The 18743-nt window shown below is 40.2% G+C and overlaps 2 protein-coding genes across 2 annotated transcripts; both read right to left on the reverse strand.

The window, feature by feature from the left end:
• Nucleotides 1-11: 11 nt before the first annotated feature.
• Nucleotides 12-9560, reverse strand: LOC110378594 (N-acylneuraminate-9-phosphatase). The gene is made up of 5 exons (XM_021337928.3): nucleotides 9361-9560; nucleotides 5113-5287; nucleotides 3357-3441; nucleotides 1634-1856; nucleotides 12-1121 (listed from the first exon to the last, which is right to left on the reverse strand). Exons 1-5 carry the CDS (start codon nucleotides 9469-9471, stop codon nucleotides 951-953), a joined length of 765 nt encoding a protein of 254 aa, XP_021193603.1. The 5' UTR covers nucleotides 9472-9560; the 3' UTR covers nucleotides 12-950.
• On the reverse strand, nucleotides 6505-9273 carry LOC110378593 (neurochondrin homolog). Its single transcript, XM_021337927.3, has one exon. The coding sequence runs from the start codon at nucleotides 8989-8991 to the stop codon at nucleotides 6778-6780; it is 2214 nt and encodes a 737-aa protein (XP_021193602.3). The 5' UTR covers nucleotides 8992-9273; the 3' UTR covers nucleotides 6505-6777.
• Nucleotides 9561-18743: the final 9183 nt, after the last annotated feature.

Genomic DNA, 18743 nt, shown 5'->3' on the forward strand with positions numbered 1-18743 from the left:
ATGAAACTAAGTTTTATACCCAAATGATCTTTATTAACTTTCTAATGATCATAATTGCATGTATTTACCCAAAATGTAGGATAATGGGATGTTTTTATTTAAGCAAAATTTTAGAGTATTGTCAAAATGTAACTTTAATAAACTTTGTAATACCTGTAAGTAAAGGTATTGTGTAGTCAAAAAATGGCACAGATAGGCATTTTGATAATTAACAGGTAAGCATAGCTGAAGTTTGCTACCAAAGGTACTTTGTCATAAGACTAGTCAATATCTACTAAAGTTTGAGATTTACAAGGAACAACTAGGAATATACACAATATGTACACCATATACATATCAGTCTACAGACATTTTACAAGCTAACTCTAAACGAAAATGTATGGTAATGATAAAAATATACCCACAACACCTAGAACCATATCACTTTGTGAGCACCCATGTGACATAACTCCCGTTTCATAATTTAGTTTTCGATAATTGTAATCAGTAACCACAAACCGAGCAAGACATCTTACAAGGAACATTTACAACTATCAGTATCACATATAAGACAGTCTCTTAAGAAGTTTCCTTAGAGTACAACCAAAACTTAAAAAATAATATTTGAAATCTCTTTATAAAAATATGCATTAAATATGCTTCTTTCAATCCTTAAAAGTAATCAGGCGTTTATATTCCTACCTAGAAGACAGAAAAATAAATATTTTCAACATTGTTAATACTTAGATAAGTATAGACGGATCATGCAAGCGCTGTATGGTAACTTGTGCATAAGATAAATTCGTAATAGCATCCATATGCTTCATAAATATTTAAACGTTGTAACTAAACCCTATACATTTGTACTGAAAACAAAATTTTGTACTTTGTTCGAATACTGTTTAGAAAATTGCGTGTACCAAAAAGTCATTGCCAAAGGTAGAATATTACAGCCATCGAAAAGTAAGTTATCAGCAGGTTATGTTAGATGTGTGCTCGGAGCGTTTCAGTTTGGGTGAGTTTGGTAACACTTCTGGCAACTCTGTGACTTTGTCGATCGTGAAGTCCGGTAGGTCTGAAGACTCCATGTCCTTTTGCAGCGGGATCCACACGGTGCCACCTAGTTCAGCTTCTTTTCCTCCCTGAAAAGACGAACAAGTTCCTAAATCAAACTGTATTAATAATAATATTTCTTGTTGATGTTGTAATTGCTCAAATATTTCAAGATCTTAATGTCAATCCATCATCGCGTGTTGTTGTGTCCAACCCTGGAATCGGTGCAAGTTCAAACAATTTTATGAGTTGGCGTGGACTCAACATCGTAAAATAGAAGCGCTCGTGCCTACCAAAGAGGCATGTTGCTTATCGACGTGCGACAATGACATTGCTATGGCGACTATCTGGTTTAAGTACAAGTACAAGTATATACGATGTTATTATTTTTATCTTTTGCGTAATACAATTTATTTTTTAACAGATAAGGTATTACGTACAAAACGCAAACTTTTCATGACTTGAACTTGAAATATTCGTTAAACACGCAAGGCATGTATTGCATGATAACAGATTCACTGAGAATTGACACTAATCAATTTCATTATAATGTTCATTCATCCACCAGTTGCAAATACATTTCGGTGCATTGTCTACTGACCTTGATATCAGTTTCCAGTTTGTCTCCAACCATGATGCACATGCGAGGCTCGACGTTGAGCATCTTGCAGGCCTCCAGGAAGATGTGCTGGTCTGGCTTCTCCCACGGCAGGTCTCCGGACACCAGCAAGCAGTCGAAGTACTTGCGGAGGCCCAGGCGTTCAATCTTCTGCCACTGGGCGCGAGACGGCCCGTTCGTGATCAGACCGAGAAGGTAATCCTCCCTGTCCACATTTATTCACCAGCCTTTTGTTATTTCTAGCTGCCTCTCATGCTGAAACTCAGCACATGATACAACAAAGCCAAATGGTCTTGCACGGTTGTTACTGCAATTGTTACCGCTAATAAAACCAACTAATATTACTGTTACGATAACTAGCTTTTTACGAGCTTACTTGTTAACGACTCTCGTGATTACAATAAATAATCGCATAAAATACTCAATGTCAAGGAAGCAACTATTGCAGTTTGTGCAAGAGAATTTAAAATACCATACACATCATGAAAATGGTTACATTACTTCAAGTGCAATTCATACTTTTTAATATAAATTCCACAGGAAATAGAAACTTACGAGCTAGGGATAAATGCTATGTTGAGCAAGGAAATTAATAAATTAATGTTTTAGGTTATTTTAGTAATTCTCAATGTTATCTCAAAATAGCATAGTTATCAAGGTTTAAAAGGACAATGGAGATACTTTACATAACTCTGACATAAGCTTTAGTTCCAATTATTTTAAAGTAAATATTGATACATTTGCTAAAGATTCCAAAACTATCTCCATTGTGTAACAGAATTTTCTGAGGTAATGTATTACCTTCGCCGTGATGTACTCCCTCATATATTTTACAAATACAATTCAAACCTAAGTGTTGCGCGCGCGCCCTGAGTTAACTCACTCGTTGAGCAACAACTGAACTGTTGAAAAACAAGTCATTTATTAGCAACATGCGCTCAAAGCCAGCCCAATACATTTGCAAAGGCATCTATGAATTATTCGTTATTACTTTCAGTGCATATATTTATTTATCTATCTGTGATTTCTATATTTACTGTTAATATACTGCTTTTGGGCTAGTCTATAGTGTAATGTTATGCCTCCACAAAGTTTGGTCCTGACTTTGCTATGATATTGAGAAATCAGTATTGCGCTGATTATTCATAGTCTTATGTGGCATGCACGATCCAATGATAACGAAAACAAACTATTAATACGTCGTAATACTAGTGAAATGCGTAGTGGGCAGGACGTGAGCGATGATATACATGAAACTTTTCTGAAAAATGACCAAAACAATTTAGTACCACATAACACCATGCACAATTTAAATGGTAGCAGGTGATATTGTTCTGAGATCAAGCATTACGGTGTAAATTAATTATAATTTAAAATAAAGTAATTTAAATATGATTGCCGTACCTGCAATTCCCCTAGGGTTAGACAAAGGTCGTGAAACTATTTCTTATCAAAGTTAAACTTTACAACTTCTTAGAACTCAAATGTCCGCTAAATTTGCAGTAATTTCTTTGTTTTATATTGACATGAATAGAACCATGAGTCATTATAAAACAGGGAAGAAATTGCCAATTAAAATTATTTACAAATTATAAATAACATAAAATTACATCATGGAGAAATATTTGTTAGTGTGATGATATCCGTGGATATGTAGTAAATATTTCTTCATAACACATAATACTGTAAAATGTAAGCAACTTACCGCAGTGTCTCCAACAGATGTATTACTTCGTGCGTTAGAGCCAAACACTGAAACCTTAATTTTACCCATTCGGTTGATATATTTTCTGTAATAGAAACAAAATAACATTTGTAGATATTACGAAAATTTTATGCAGTAGTTTTCTGTAGGAACCAGGTCCGGTGGTTTAGAAGCTGAGATTGCCCTTCTGTTTAAATATGCTGGACACTGACGCAAAATTATCTGAATTAATTTGGATTCAAATGCTCCTCTCTATGAATCTAGGGAAACGCTACATAGTTGCTAACAGTATTTTATTAGACTTTGGACGCTTATGAAGATCATTTGCGTGTAAAATAACAGTCTAATATCATTCGTACAGGAAATCCAAGTATAGGACCACAAGAATCATCGCTGTAAATATGGCAGTATCTAAACTTGCCACAAACACGTGAGAGTCGCCATGAAATGTTTATAAATTGTGTACAAATGTTTGAGAAACACTTTGGCGCACGCCAGGCGTCGAATTCAAGACATTATGATATCCCTTCCTTTCTGTGGCCTATCATTTGTGACACCAAGCCGTCAACTACCTTTCATTTAGTACTACAAGTTCGAAGCAAAGAAAAAGAATATTCTATTTTCACTTTCACAATTAGCCCCGGTCATTCCCATTCATCTAACAATCTGGTGTCTTTTTACAATTATTTATAGCTGTGGCTACTGTCCGTTTATAAATCTCTTGTATACGCCCACGCCTAGCAACGATGGTAACATTTTACGCAGATGATGAAAATATATCATCACGCAATATACGTGTTGGGTGTTTACATGAATAGTCGTACTCTTCAGTTTTGCTTACTCATTGAAAGTAGGTGCAGGTACGTACTTTCGTTCGGACGTAGCAGACGTAGAAGTGCATTCACATTCTAGGCCCGTTGCCAAGTCTAATCGTAAAAACTATTTCGTCGAAGTGTACGAACATGTCGTTTATAGACGACATACTCTCTTTGTCACCGTTTGGCACATAGTAGACGTAAAACAATGTGATTGTAGGTGTCCATTAGTCTATAAGTCATAATTAGGCACTGATTTTATGTAGGTCTGAGTCAGACAGGAAGAAAGATGTCTTGTTTATTGTACAAGCTTATTTCTGTATTACGACATCACCTTCCACCTCCCACTCTGATCTGAACTTTATCTAAATCATGTAAAGCTTTTAATGCGGCTTGCCTGAGAAGTTAGGACCCTTCCCTGAGTCGTCACATAGTACACAAAACAAAACTGCCATCACCGAGAATAGACTGTGGATTAAACAAAAACACTATTCGTTAAAGGGAGAAAGATTCTAAAAGGAATTTCGAGTTTAGAATTTGTGCAATTCACGAAATGAACATTACATCAGGGTTGTTAATGCTATGTTACCTCGAGTTCTACTGACACTGAAACGGAATAGAGCATGACGGTGCACAAACTTTATGCGCTTATAAATCGCTGGAAATATTTTGACAAATTCCTACTCAGGATTAAGGATTATACTCGTGCCAAACGACATAATGTACCGTACCTAATAACACGCAGGTCTTGACTAAATTTGAGAAATATGTGGGCTGGAATAACATGTAATTTCAAGGTAATTTTATGTTGTTTATCTGTCTTAGTACACGTGACAAGGTTCATAGCGTTTCATTTAAATATGATAAAGGTTATCTCTAAATAGCTTCAGTCTACAGAATTCTGAATGAAATATTATTATGAAGTAGAAAAGAGGACTTACTGGCGATATGTCTATAGTTCTTTGGCAGGCAGTTGCGCCAGAGGTGAGCGGGCCATTCATCCAGAGCGTATGTGTCATCGTCAGGTCGGGCTCTGAAGGCGCGAAGAAAGTTTGTCCCACTCTCCACTGCAGCTTCTTCAGTCATCCCATATTGTTGCTGCAGAATCTCTATAATCTGGACAATTTGTGGAATGGTTAGACCAAAAGTAGGACCAAATTATAGGGGGGTATTTACATGGAACTAGTGCTCATATTTGCACCTCCATCAATAATTTAGCTGTACAGGTTATATCAACCCATTTATATTTATTTTTTCTGATTGGCAATATAAGTATACCTTTTTAAGTAGGTAACTATTCGTGTATTGAGTACCTAGATATTTATGTCGATAGGCGTGTTACGGTACAGTTCATTCGGCTTTTTAGAATTCTGACGTGGCCTGGTCATGTGCGTAGAGTCCGAAGATCTTACCTAATTTATACAAGCCAGGAAAATAAAATTAATACTTACAATGGTACCTATTCTTAGGTTGTATTGGAATTGTCCAAATGGGTAAGTATTTATTTACATATTGCCTGGGCCAGACGCTAGCTAGAGAGTAGGTGTAGTCTAATGTGTCTACACTTTTCGAGCATTATGTACATCAACAACTCATTATTTATAACGTGGCTGTTACTAGTGTTACTAAATGTCTACAACAATGTAGGTTTTGACCTCATTCCTAAATAAAAATAAAAACTAGTTCGGAAGCGAGAAAAATGCAAGTGTGTGATGTAATTTTAAGCTAATGCGCTGCTTATGTAGCGGCAATGAATGTTAACTCATAATTGTGTTGAATAATTTGATTACCGTGAATTATTGCAAGACAGATTCACTTTTGCTGTCTCTACCAGAAGTAACATGTACCTACCTACTTTGGGAGGTATTTGTGTGTTCTGTTCTAATTCAGCTTATAAGATAAGCAATCTTACATTTCCTGTAATTCAGCGAAAAGTCTCCACAAGATGCTGCATGACATTTGGACGTAAGGAAGTGTCTGTTCCAGGAATAGCGAGGGGTCATCGATCCCTGCGTGGCGTCGTTCACTCACCTGCCGTTTGGCAGTTGGCACAGTGCGCGTGAAAACTGATACCGCGCTGTTAATGAGTTACTCTCCCTTATATTCGTCTAATAAAATAATAGCTGGGACATGAACATTTTTATGTCATTTTGTACCTATATTGTAGCTACTGTGTGTCCAGTACTAAAGTGTTGTGTAGTCTATGGTAATTGTCTCATTGTGTAGTCTTTGGTGCCCACACCAAAAAAGTGAATAAATTGTTTAGTAGTATCACACTTTCTACATGTTATTTGGGTGGTTTCATTTAATTTTAGATAAAATAAAAAGAAGGCTTCAGTTAATATCAAAAACTTTATTGAATATCAAACAATGTTATTGTTATTAAAAAAAAGTAGCCAGTCAAATTATATTACAGACAAACTTGTTAAAATTTATGTACAGTATCTTCTTGAAAACAATTGTAACTGAAAGTAATTGTTAGACTTATACTGTGTGGTAATTACAAAATCAATTTTAAGTACATCCTAGAAAAAATGTATTACACTGTAATCTGTGTGTATAAAAACAAGTAGGTATTATACCTACCTATTAATTCAAATAACAATTTAATCGCCAAACAACTTTTTGCCTAATTCCATTAATCTGTGATTCCTGCACATCTTAAGTGCACCAGCTTTCTTCAGGACTGGAATAACACTCTCATTGGAATCTACTAGCCTACAGAGGAAGTCTTCAAAGGCTGACTTTACATTGGGTGGGAGAGTACCAACTTTAACTTTGGTAAGCATTTCAGCGATGCCCTGAGCCCATCCACTCTCAATGGCAAACTCAGATATCCATGGCACCATTGTGAGAACTCCACTCATAGTCTGCATGCCCAAGAACCACAAGTCAGCTATTTCATTCCAATGCTCTTTATAGCTCATTGATACTACCAGCGCACTGGGATCATTTGACTCATCAATGTTGTACGCGTCCCACAAGAATCTGATTGTGGACTGGATATATCTGCAGATAGAGAAGTCATTCTTCTTCACTTTGCTAGCTTGTTGTTTAAGCAGAAGTAAGCCCAGTACGGCCAGATGTCCGTGGAGTACTAAGTTCTCAGGTATGTCCTTGAGTTCAGGTAAGTCATTAAAGATGAACTTGAGGAGGGTGTTGAATAACATGCTGGTTTCAACCACTTTAGGAGCCAACACTGTGAGGTTCATGAAAATGTTGCAAAGGCTCACCATAGCTGCTCTAGAATCTTTCATATCTTCTAATACTTGAGGGTCTAGTTCACGGGCGGGTTGATTCATAACTTTCAACCTCTCCGATTTAGGTACGGGTGGCTTCTTGTAATGTACAATTGACCAATGGAAGCACATAGCTTCATATAAAATATCTTCTTGTTTAAGATTTAATACTATGGCTCTAGCCTTGTCTTCTACTACTAAGTGGCACAGTGCAGGCAACATTAAGCGAAGAAGATCAATTTGTCCCATCAGACTAACATCAGTGTCCATAGCCTCACCCTCAGACTTGGTCTTCTCAGCCATCTTCCTGGCTCTGTAGGCATGGAAGGAGTCATTTGCAAGAGAGAACATGAAGGGCATCAATGTGTAGATTTGTTCCCTCATGGCTGTTGTTTCTTGAGCAATCCAAGCCACCAACACTCTGACCATGGCACAAACATACACCTTCTCAGCATCAGGTAATTTGTCTCTGTTCTTGTCATTAAACACTTTAGTTAACATAGACACTATTGCATTGAATGCACCCTTGAGGCCAGTGTAAACAGACTGCTTCTCTTTTTGTTCCAAGTCCAGTTGGTCTGTGGCCATATAGTTGATAGATAACTCTAATACAATGAAGCAAGCTGTCACCAATTCAGCATTTCCATAAGCTTGTTTGAAACTCCTGTCTTCCAACTGCATTCTTACTTCTATGGCACAGAGTTGTTGCAGCAATAGGAAAAATTTCTTGGGGTTTTCCTCATCATTTAAGGTCCACTCAATGCCAAGCAGATCAACAACATTTGCAGCCAATTTAAGAGCAGGATCCCTTTGATTTTTACCAATCTTGCTGGTAAGAATGTCATGAAGGGCTTTGTAGATACTCTGTGGCCATGTTTCCTCTGCAGAGGTAGGTACAACAGTAATTTTGTTGCAGCTGTAGAGAAGGGCACTCAAGATAGTTGCTAATTCAAACTTGCGCTCGGACTGGTCAGTGGCAAAGTCTAGTGCAATTTTATTAACCAGAGCGTGGAAAGGTTTTGGATCATCTCCCCAAGCTGCAGGGCCATACCTGCTCACCAGCTTCACAAGAATGTTAAGAGCTTCATCAGTTTGGAAACTTTGAACCGAGTAAATTTCTGACATTTTAGTGATGGCACCAACCTCAATGAGAGCCTTTTGACCGGCTTCATGTTCAGCAATGCACTGCAGGCACGTGTAAGCTTCACTGACAATGATAAGGTCATCATCATAGTCTTCACTTTCAGATGTTTGCACTATGTCAAGGAACACCGGTATGTTGGCAAGCATTTCAGGGTGTGTAGCAAGCTCAGGATCATTGCAGAAGGTGGTAAGGATTGAGAGGGCGACTGACTTGTACACAGATGGCGGGCAGTCATCCTGCACAGAGTTACTGGTTAGCAGCTTCTTCAGGAACTTGAATCCAATGGCTTCGAAGAGTGCTTTCTTAGCTTGCGATTGGCAGTCCTTACTCTTCACAAGTTTTGTCACCATAAACAGCGCCGCGAATTTCTCCGTGTCGCTTTTGGCGGCTTTTAGTATTAGTATACATTTCTTTATCGGTTCCGATATATCACCCATTATTGAAAATCACCCGACGCGGTCACAAAGCGCAGAAGTGAGCGCTCCACTGAGCGAGCGCTGGCTCCGTAGTTGAATCGTTCCGACAGCGGCTCGATCTACATCACGTTTATAATTAGCGTGAGTTCTCTTCCAAAATATCTAAATCTGGACGTCGAGCTCACGTTCTCCAACTATGAAACACTATTTTTAAACACACGCTGGAACGTGAACGCTAAACACGCGGGGTGCAACAAGCAAACCAGCGAGTCCAACCAACGACGTAAAATCTGATTGCGATATACCACGATGACAGCGCGCGCACTTCGTTCCGAACTAAAATCCATGACCGTGGCAATGTCACAACATTAATTTTAAGAAAAATCTTACCTTATTGCAGGCTCTCGTGTCCCCTTTTCTTGTTTGTATTAGAGTATTGTCCAAATCAAAAAATATAGCTGCAACATCACTATTTTCACCATAATACGAATTATTAGCCATATTCACAGTAGAGTGTAACCAGTGTAACGCAAGGAAAAAAACAGCTGCTTTATGATGACGTCACAAAGTTTTCCAACGTCAGAAACAAAGTGACTGTGTTTCGTGTTCAATATTGATATTTTTATTCGCTTGCTCTTACGAGAATTTATGTATTCCATCTCTTTCTGCGTAACTTTGTAGGTTAGTATTTCATTCAATGCGTATGTTAGCGCCATCTATTTTCCCATACAAAAACCAATGTCAGTAGGTGTGATACGAAGGTCTTCACACTAAAACAATATGTTACTTGATATTGTAGATAGATGGCACATAATTAAGAAAAATAATATTCAATTAAACAACGAAATCACCATTTCAGCAATAATATAAAATTAACGAAAGGGTCCGATGAAAGAGCTTTGACTTTAAAACTAGATATGGCACGCATATATTTTGGAATTTAATTTTTTTTTGACGCTGTTAATTTGGGCCGAAGTAACAGATTCCATTCCTAAATAAAAATAAAAAAAAGACAGTGGGCTATTAGGAAATTTCTGAAAAACTTCATGAAAAAATGTGTCATTACATATTTAAAATGCTTTTCAATATTCAAATACCTAACTATTTGTGGCACTTCTAGTTAAAATACACCTTAGGAGGTATAGAAATTAAGTATCCTACCTACTTACGCCGAATGCACCTGAAATGAAATGGAGAAGAGTCGACAGGTTTCAAGAACTAATTAAATTAATATAGTTCAGATGTTACTTATACAGGGGTCTTCACAGCTGGCTCAGGACTTTCTAAGAACGTAGATAAAGTATGGATATATACTTCCCTGCCGATTTCGGCTATGGTGACTGCTTTCAGTTATCATTGAGAGAAGAACTAGGATGATCAGCTCTTCTATGCGCCCTTTGATGGCTGCAGTACCCTATTTTATGTGTAAACGTGCGCGAGCATTGGCTGCACGTTAGGATACCGTCCACGTAGTTATAATGAATGGCTAGTGGTGTTTTAGCCTTAAGAGCATCACGCTTCGCATCCAGTGCGGATTTCCTTTGCTCTTCAAAATCTTTGATCGCATTTTTAAGTAGGCCTCTCCATTCAGGGCGACAAATGGCTTTTGTCTCCCAGTTCTGAGGATCAATGTTGCACCTTTTCATGTGTCTTTTCTGAACATCCTTGAAGCGTAAGAACTGGCCACCTTGTTTCCGTCTGCCGTTCTGGAGTTCAGAAAGAAGATGCGTTTGGCCACCCTATCATCATCCATGCGTAAAACATGACCGCACCATCTGAGCTGTCGCCGCATCAGGTACGCTTCTATGCCGCAGACATTCGCGCGTCGTAGCACTTCGGTATTTCTAATCCGATCCGACCATTTGATTTTCAGAATGTCTCTTATGCACTTTAGATGAAATCGGTCCAGCGCCCGTATATGTTTCCGATAGAGGACCCATGTTTCAGCCGAGTATAAAAGATTTGGGAGGACTATGGCCTTGTAAACGGAGATTTTGTCGAAAGCTTCAAATCATGTGTGTGTAAGACCTTGGCTCGTAATTTACCGAAAGCAGCTGATGCAGCGCCAATGCGATGGTTTATTTCGGCATCAAGGTCACACTTGGATGTAATTGTGCTGCCCAGATATTTGAAGGTATTCACTTGCTTCAGTTCAGTATCGCCAATGATTACCTTGATAGGTTCTGTAGCTCCTTGAGAGTCGCTTGCCATTACCTCAGTTTTCTTAACACTGATTTTTAGACCGAAACGACAACAGACTTCCTGAAGGTTAGTCATCAGGTTCTGGAGCTCTTGTGCAGAGTTGGTAACAAAACACAGATCATCAGCGTACATGATCTCCGTTATAAGAGCATGAGATACTTTAGTATATGCTTTTAATCTGGCCAGGTTGAAAAGTCCCCCATCAGTCCTGAAACGTATTTTGATTCCAGCAGAAGTTTGTTTGAGTGCTTCACTGACAACGACAGAAAAGTAGAGAGCAAACAGTGTTGGCGCAAGCACACAACCTTGTTTGACCCCACAGGTGACAGGAAAGAACTCTGACTGGTCACCATTATAGGTAACACAGCAGGTCATCTCGTCGTGCAGAAGGCGAATCATTCTCACAAACTTCTCAGGACAACCTAATTTTGCCAGTAAAGTCCAGAGGGCTTCCCTCGGCACGCAGTCAAAAGCTTTTTCTAAGTCCACGAAGCACATACACAAAGGTTGGCCTTGTTCTCGGCTTTTTTCCTGGAGTTGCCTGATGGAAAAGATGGCTTCGCCGGTGCCCCTGTTAGGTCGAAACCCAAACTGAGTCTCTGGCAATATGGCTTCGGAGACTGGTAAAAGCCGGTTGAGAAGAACTCTGGCAAATATCTTCCCAGGGACAGAGAGGAGCGATATACCCCGGTAGGAGTTGCAGTCGGAACGGTCTCCTTTGTTTTTATACAGTGTCTGTATACGGGATATTTTAAATTCAGGTGGTATTGTTTCCTCGTTCCAAATGCGATCAAAAATTTTGCCAGATGTAAGTATGAAGTTGCTCCCCTCCGTATTTCAGCAGTTCTCCGGCGATGTTGTCAACGCCAACTGCTTTTTTATTTTTCTGCTCTTTGATGGCTTGAACAACTTCAGCAAAAGTTAGTGGTTCAGCAAGCGACTCATTCGGCGGCAGAGGATGGATACCCCTTATATGCTCAAGATCTGCTGATCGATCTACATTGAGCAGGTGGTTAAAGTGCTCTGCCCAACGATCAAGTATATCCTGCTTAGCAGTGAGCTTTTGGGAACCATCTAGGGATCTTAACGGAGTGCAGTTTTTTATGGAAACGCCAATCAACTTACGCATTTCTTCATAGAAAGCGCCTAGTTGGTGGGTATCTGCAAGCCACTGTATCTTTTTTGCCTTTTCAAGCCACCATCTATCTTTCATCTTCCTCGTTAATTTCCTTAAGGAATCACCACTACTTCGGACTTCTTGACTGGATTTATGATTTCCTTCATTACGCTTTATGAGTACACGATGCTGTTTGAATGCTTCAGTTAGGGCCCTATCATTCTGGTCAAACCAGTCCTCGTTGTTTCGTTTTTTGTATCCTATGGTTTCCGTAGCCACAGCCAGTACGGTGGATGAGATCTGTTTCCATTTTGATATTAAGTCACCTTGCTGGGCATCAAACACATCTAGCGCATCTGTTAGGCCTTTCTGGTATTTTTCTTGAAGATCTTTACAATCCAGTCGATCTAAGTTGAGAGATATTGGTTTAGCCCTGCAGGGTCTTCGTGGTTCACGAAGGCGGAGTCTCAACTTAGTTACCAAAGCCTGTGGTCTGTCCAGCAGTGCGCGCCGCGCATAACGCGTGTGATATGCACCTGGGAGATGTCCCTTCGTCGCGTTATCGCGTAATCGAGGAGGTGCCAGTGTTTAGAACGCGGGTGCATCCAGGTGGTTTTGAATTTGTCGCGAAGCCTAAACAGAGTGTTTGTGATGGTGAGGTCGAATTGGGCACAGAGTGTGAGTAGTAATTGTCCATTACTATTCATATTGCCCACACCATTATTTCCAATCACGCCCGGCCACGACTCAGAATCTCTGCCAACCCTCGCGTTGAAATCGCCTAGCAGCAGTATTTGTTCGCTTGAACGTATGCTGGTAAGGCATTGGCAAAGTTCTTCATAAAACTGATCTTTGACACTGTCCTCGTTACTCATTGTTGGTGCGTATACGCTTATCACATTCAGGAAGTTGTCGTTTGGTAGGTGAAGGCGTAATGTGATAATGCGGTCCGAGATGTATTGTGGACATTCTGGCAGCTTTTTTACGATGGTGGATTTAATGGCAAACCCTACGCCAGCTAACCTTCGTTCACTTTGGGGTCTTCCTTTCCAGAAGAATGTATAACCACCGCCGATTTCCTCGAGTTCGCCTTGGTCAGCTAAGCGTGTTTCGCTTAAAGCTGCCACGTCTACATTGTATCGAGCAAGTTCACGTGCTACGACAGCAGTTTTACGCTCCGGGCAAAGGTTTCCGTCATTATCGATTAATGTACGCACGTTCCATGCGCCAAATGTCATAAATGATGTTTTTATCTTATTTTTCTTGTTACGTCGACCGCGAGTAATGGGGTGCCTAAGCAGCCGCGGTTGCTACTCCCCCAATTTGACGGGACAAGCATTTTTTTAGGACACCTTTTCTAGCCCCCTCCCCGGCTGAGCGGGGGAAGCAGTGCCTCCCTAAATAGGGCTGCTTCATCACCTAAGGTGCTGCCCAATCCGCACTGTTGTCCCAAGTGCAGTGCAGAAACGACCACTCTCCTTAGGCTGCCATACGTGCAGGCTTCAGACAAAGCCGGGTGTGCACCACCACCCAACCTCTCTACTTCAGCCCATCGCCGCAGGTCTTTTATCAGGATCCAGTAACCAGAAGCAGTCAGTTGCGCGTGAAATATTTAAGTGCGTAAGTGTTTGCGCAAACACAGACGCACTCTCTCGTCCTCCACCCTCTATTCCCAGTGGAACGGAGAACCGCCACGACTGGAGAAGGTTTCGGATGCAGTGAATGGCCGACGAGCACTTTTGACCTCTGTCGTCGCCCTAAGCCTATCACAAGACTTCACTGCCCCGCCGAATCCGCCACTACCGGTTGCCTATCAGCGTTGGTGTGCCATCTTCGCCGGAGCAGATTCTACGTATAAAGCGGGAGGTATCCGCTACCGACGCTACCGACGGCGCTCGCCGCCGTGCGACACTGTGCACGACACTGTGGCGCCCTCCAGCGGACACGCCAGGTACTGTGGAGAGCCTGCTCGCACGTCCGGCACCGGCGGTGACCGCCGCGCTACTCCAAACTCTAAAGTATGGATATAGTAATATGAATAAAGTAGGCAGGCACCTACTTATTAATATGAACCTATTTTAGGAATATTGTAAAATTTTATGTTAAGTGCCTTGTATACCTACTACTAATGGCATTAAATCGAGTTGTACTAGAGTATTTACACTCAAATTATATGAAAAATTATTTTTTTATGGTCTCAAAATATTACACGACCCTTCAGCTGTTTCAGCCAACACTTGTAAATACCCAATTTGTCATGTTCTGCCACGTTCACTGTTCATAAAAACGTTTCGTAACGCATCGTCAACTTTAAACATTATAATGACTAATGAGTAAAACACGTCGTAAGGATATTGTTAGTTATCCTGATGACGCATCGTTTGCGGTTTTTATCAGTCTCCTAGTAAGTTGGGTATAAACCCTACTGCTACATATGAAAGTAATATGAGAAGGTCGGGATGAGTTACGATCAAGGGACACGTCATTCCGTGAACAGAGAAATTCTTTTATCAACATTGTTTCGCTGGGATAATATGTTCAGGATACGTGGGCTTGTGTGTTGTAACTGATGTTATAATGGTGTATTATGGTATCTTGTATATTGTAGGTAGGTGTAGGTCCATCGAGCCTTATATACTTACCCTTAGGGAAACACTTATGGTATGTACCTAAATTACCATAGTAGGCACTTTTCTCTAATCTATCAACTCTAATTCGATCTAAATCTAACTAAAAGTAAAACAAAATGTACCTAGGTCTCAGGTTGTCTGCGAGTGCCGTGACGTGAATGTATTGACACAAGGCGAGGCGAATATCGAGGCACAGTCCGGGCCTGTCCCGGTGGCCACTCGCCTTGCTACTCATTTGTCTAAACACACACCGCACGTAGCCCATAAACTTCAGGACCTATACAGATAGGAACATACCTACCTAGATGGGATTGTGTGTAGAGATACAACTTGTTTGGTGCATGCTGTATTGGGTGGGGCAGGTAAGTAAATGAGATATGAAATTCATAGTTTAAATACTTATACCCTATGTATTTCCATAACTTATGAAAATACATAGGGTATACCAGAGTGGCGTATTTGAATTAAACCTATTCAAAGTATGGTTTTTGGATTTGGATACTATTATTTTCCTTGTCGTTGGTAAAAGACACGCGCCCTTTTTATTAAGTTTTTAGCTTTGTAAAAAAAAGCATACGTTCAAATGGGCCCAGATTGTAAGAATCAACGAATAAAAAGACAAAAGGTTTTGTTCTAGCAAAATGTATAAGCTTATCCATGTATACCGTAAACCCCTGATGTGTAAAGTCCTCCGACAATATACACGAGTACCTCCAAAAGGGACAAGCAAATAGCGATTGTGTAAGAAATTTATACGTAGAACTCGTTCAAGGGTTATTAGATTTCCTGTCACACGCAGGGCCCGCCGGCCGCAGGTCCTATTTGCCAAACATTGCCAAGTCAATGCCAATTTCTTGCGTAAACATTTTGTTCGGTCATTATCGTTTCTTGTTGGATGTTTTGCACTGGTTTCAACAAATTATTATAGTCGAGTTTCAAAGTTGGTGCCAATTTTGTTCAATTTTGAGATTGTAATTTGCTTGAAGGGTGGCTGCCAGATCTCATTCGCGTCATTTTAAGCTTATTTTCCAGACTCGTAATTCCCGCAAAGGGGTTTTGTCGTTACGTACGTAGGAGCGGGTAGGTTGGTGTAATTTAAGTGCTTTTGTGCGTAGGCGTGCTGCCTCTTTAGCAGAACCTGCATGCGATATTAGGATCTTATTCCAATAGGTACACCCAGACCGATATCTTCATTTGACCGGCCTCATGTCGTAATGGCAATTATGTCTGTCGGATTGGCTAGATATTCAGTTTTCATCAAACAGTTGAAAAGCTTGGCTTTCTTTTTATAAAATCAATTTGCCGTCAGGAATAATACCCAATTATTTCTTCATTTTGGTGAAAAGAAGGTAAGTTTTAGTCCTCTATAACCTACCTACCTACTTTAAGAAGGCAACGAGACAGAAAAGTTTCAAAACTTAATTTTAAATGCATTTAACCGAGTGAATAATCGTTTTAAACTTTAACTAATAGAGCGTTAAAAACTACCAAACTTTTTCAATGAGAAGCTATTCTTTGAATCCCAATTTTAATTCTAAATCTATTGTTAAAGTGAAACACCTTTGTAGTATTAACTTTCAACTGTCTTTATTTTAATTTGGCAGTACGCTTTCATTGTGCTGTTATCAGCATTCAAGATGCTTAACTGAATAGTGTGCGCCCTCGCGGCAATTAACTAGCTATGCTCATTAGCAGCCCGTTTTCATTCGGCGGCCGTAATCCGCTCCGGCCAACTTTCTTTGGAACACCTCGATTTACTATGTCACGTGAGCGGTGGGCGGTAATGTGCTGACGGCGCTGGAAACCAAAGGAATGTGATTCTTTAGCATTAAAAGGCTATAAGACCTCCTTTGAGGGCATTTTTATTTGTCATGGTTTGCTTTCCTCTGATGAGACGTGGTGGCCTAGTGGGTAAAGGACCAACCTCAAGTATGAGGGCGCGGGGTCGATCCCAGGTCAGGCAAGTACCAATGCAACTTTTCTAAGTTTGTATGTACTTTCTAAGTATATCTTAGACACCATTGACTGTGTTTCGGATGGCACGTTAAACTGTAGGTCCCGGCTGTCAGTGAACATCCTTGGCAGTCGTTACGGGTAGTCAGAAGCCAGAAAGTCTGACACCAGTCTAACCAAGGGGTATCGGGTTGCCCGGGTTACTGGGTTGAGGAGGTCAGATAGGCAGTCGCTTCTTGTAAAGCACTGGTACTCAGCTAAATCCGGTTAGACTGGAAGCCGACCCCAACGTGATTGGGAAAAGGCTCGGAGGATGATGATGCTTTCCTCTGATGAGACGTGAGTTGAATAGGACATCATTCAAACAAACGATATGAATCATCTGACATCTATGATACCTTAAGATCCTATTTGATATGGTTTTGATATTCAGTACATCATTGCATAAATAGAACCAAACAATACCTACTCAGGAACAACGTTCTTGAAGTACCACTACACTAACCTATTTACCTAGTAAGCAAGCCGAATTCACAGGAAAGTGGCTCTAAGCAAACAAGCTCGAATCTGCATTTAGCCGCCGCGTCGCATCAGCCTGTTATTGACAGCAAGCAGGTTCGTACCCGGGTAACTGGTGATTTATACCGGGTAAACATCGCACACGTTATCACCGCCTTGCACCTGACTTATCCTCGGTGCGAGGTGCAACCTGCCGTGACTGGTAAGCCGATTTGTGATTTTGATGCATGCGAAATGACGCTTTGGGGAGACTTGAAGATCCTTCGTAAAGATGATCTGTGATTTCAGGCCCAAGAATCTTGTGGAGGCAGTAAAGTTGATCAACTGAATATTTCCATCAGCTTTGCTTTAGAACTTCGATTTTGTGCAATGTGAAATGGATGCAAAACAGTTCGTGCGTGCTAAAAGGTAATTTAATGAAATCTGGAGGTTTTTTGTCGTTTTTTCTAAGATGCCTCTTGTTTAAATTAAATTCTAAACCTTCTAAATACATACATTTAAGTCCAAGCCATTGTTTCATTGTTTTCTTCTTTGAAATATCTGCTCGTAATTATAACTATTATACTCAAGTAAAACTACGTCGTTCTTTTAATTTAAAGTTTTACACTTTGTATAAAGTCGTTAATTCAATGAACGGACAGATAACGGGTGTTGTCTGCGCATAAATCTTACTATTCAGATTTTACAGGATCTTTGATTAGTATTGAACATGCTCTAGCTGAGAAGCCTGCCCATTTGAACTGAAAATGTTTTCAGCTTACACAACCAAATAATTTCATACAATTTGTGGGCTAGATCGTGTGAACTAACATAAGCGTCCAGTGTCCATTAACGCAGCGTCCCATGGCACTGCGGTTGTATCCAAACAGATTTCAACACACAACGTTCGTGTAATAACTTATCACACATAGATATTATAGGTACAAGTATTTGTGGGGCGATTTGTCGACGCGGCGTGACGTTGGCTGACGTTACGAGTGTTCGTGGCATTTCATTAACTAACGGATTGTTGCCACAAGCCACCGATGTGCGGCCCTGTCCAATTTGTTCCCAAAGCACTATTGGCCATCCGACCCCAATGCCTGATGATAATCATAAACGGCCTCTGCCAAATTGGTAATACGCGTTAGTGAATATCTAAGCAAGGGATAGCACCTAATGGCAATTTAGTTTAAGTTATTATACTGATAATAGTTATGCTCGACTGCAAAGCAATTTATCGTCGTTAATTTGTGTTGGAGACTAGTTCGGGAATTAAGAATACCTCTGTCCTTGCTATTACTCATTGGGGCGGTTATGGTGGTCGATTAAATTATATTTATTTTTCTTACACAAATAAACTTCTTCATGAT

The sequence above is a fragment of the Helicoverpa armigera genome, chromosome 20 (genome assembly GCF_030705265.1).
Source record: "Helicoverpa armigera isolate CAAS_96S chromosome 20, ASM3070526v1, whole genome shotgun sequence".
Classification (NCBI taxonomy): domain Eukaryota; kingdom Metazoa; phylum Arthropoda; class Insecta; order Lepidoptera; family Noctuidae; genus Helicoverpa; species Helicoverpa armigera.

Excerpts from the sequence above, each read along its gene's own strand:
- LOC110378593 (XM_021337927.3), bottom strand. The coding sequence starts at position 8,991 with ATGGGTGATATATCGGAACCGATAAAGAAATGTATACTAATACTAAAA.
- LOC110378594 (XM_021337928.3), bottom strand. The coding sequence starts at position 9,471 with ATGGCTAATAATTCGTATTATGGTGAAAATAGTGATGTTGCAGCTATA. Across the intron at positions 5,288-9,360 it reads ACACGAGAGCCTGCAATAAG|ATTATAGAGATTCTGCAGCA; the intron begins GTAAGATTTTTC and ends CAAATTGTCCAG. Across the intron at positions 1,122-1,633 it reads AACTGGAAACTGATATCAAG|GGAGGAAAAGAAGCTGAACT; the intron begins GTCAGTAGACAA and ends TCGTCTTTTCAG.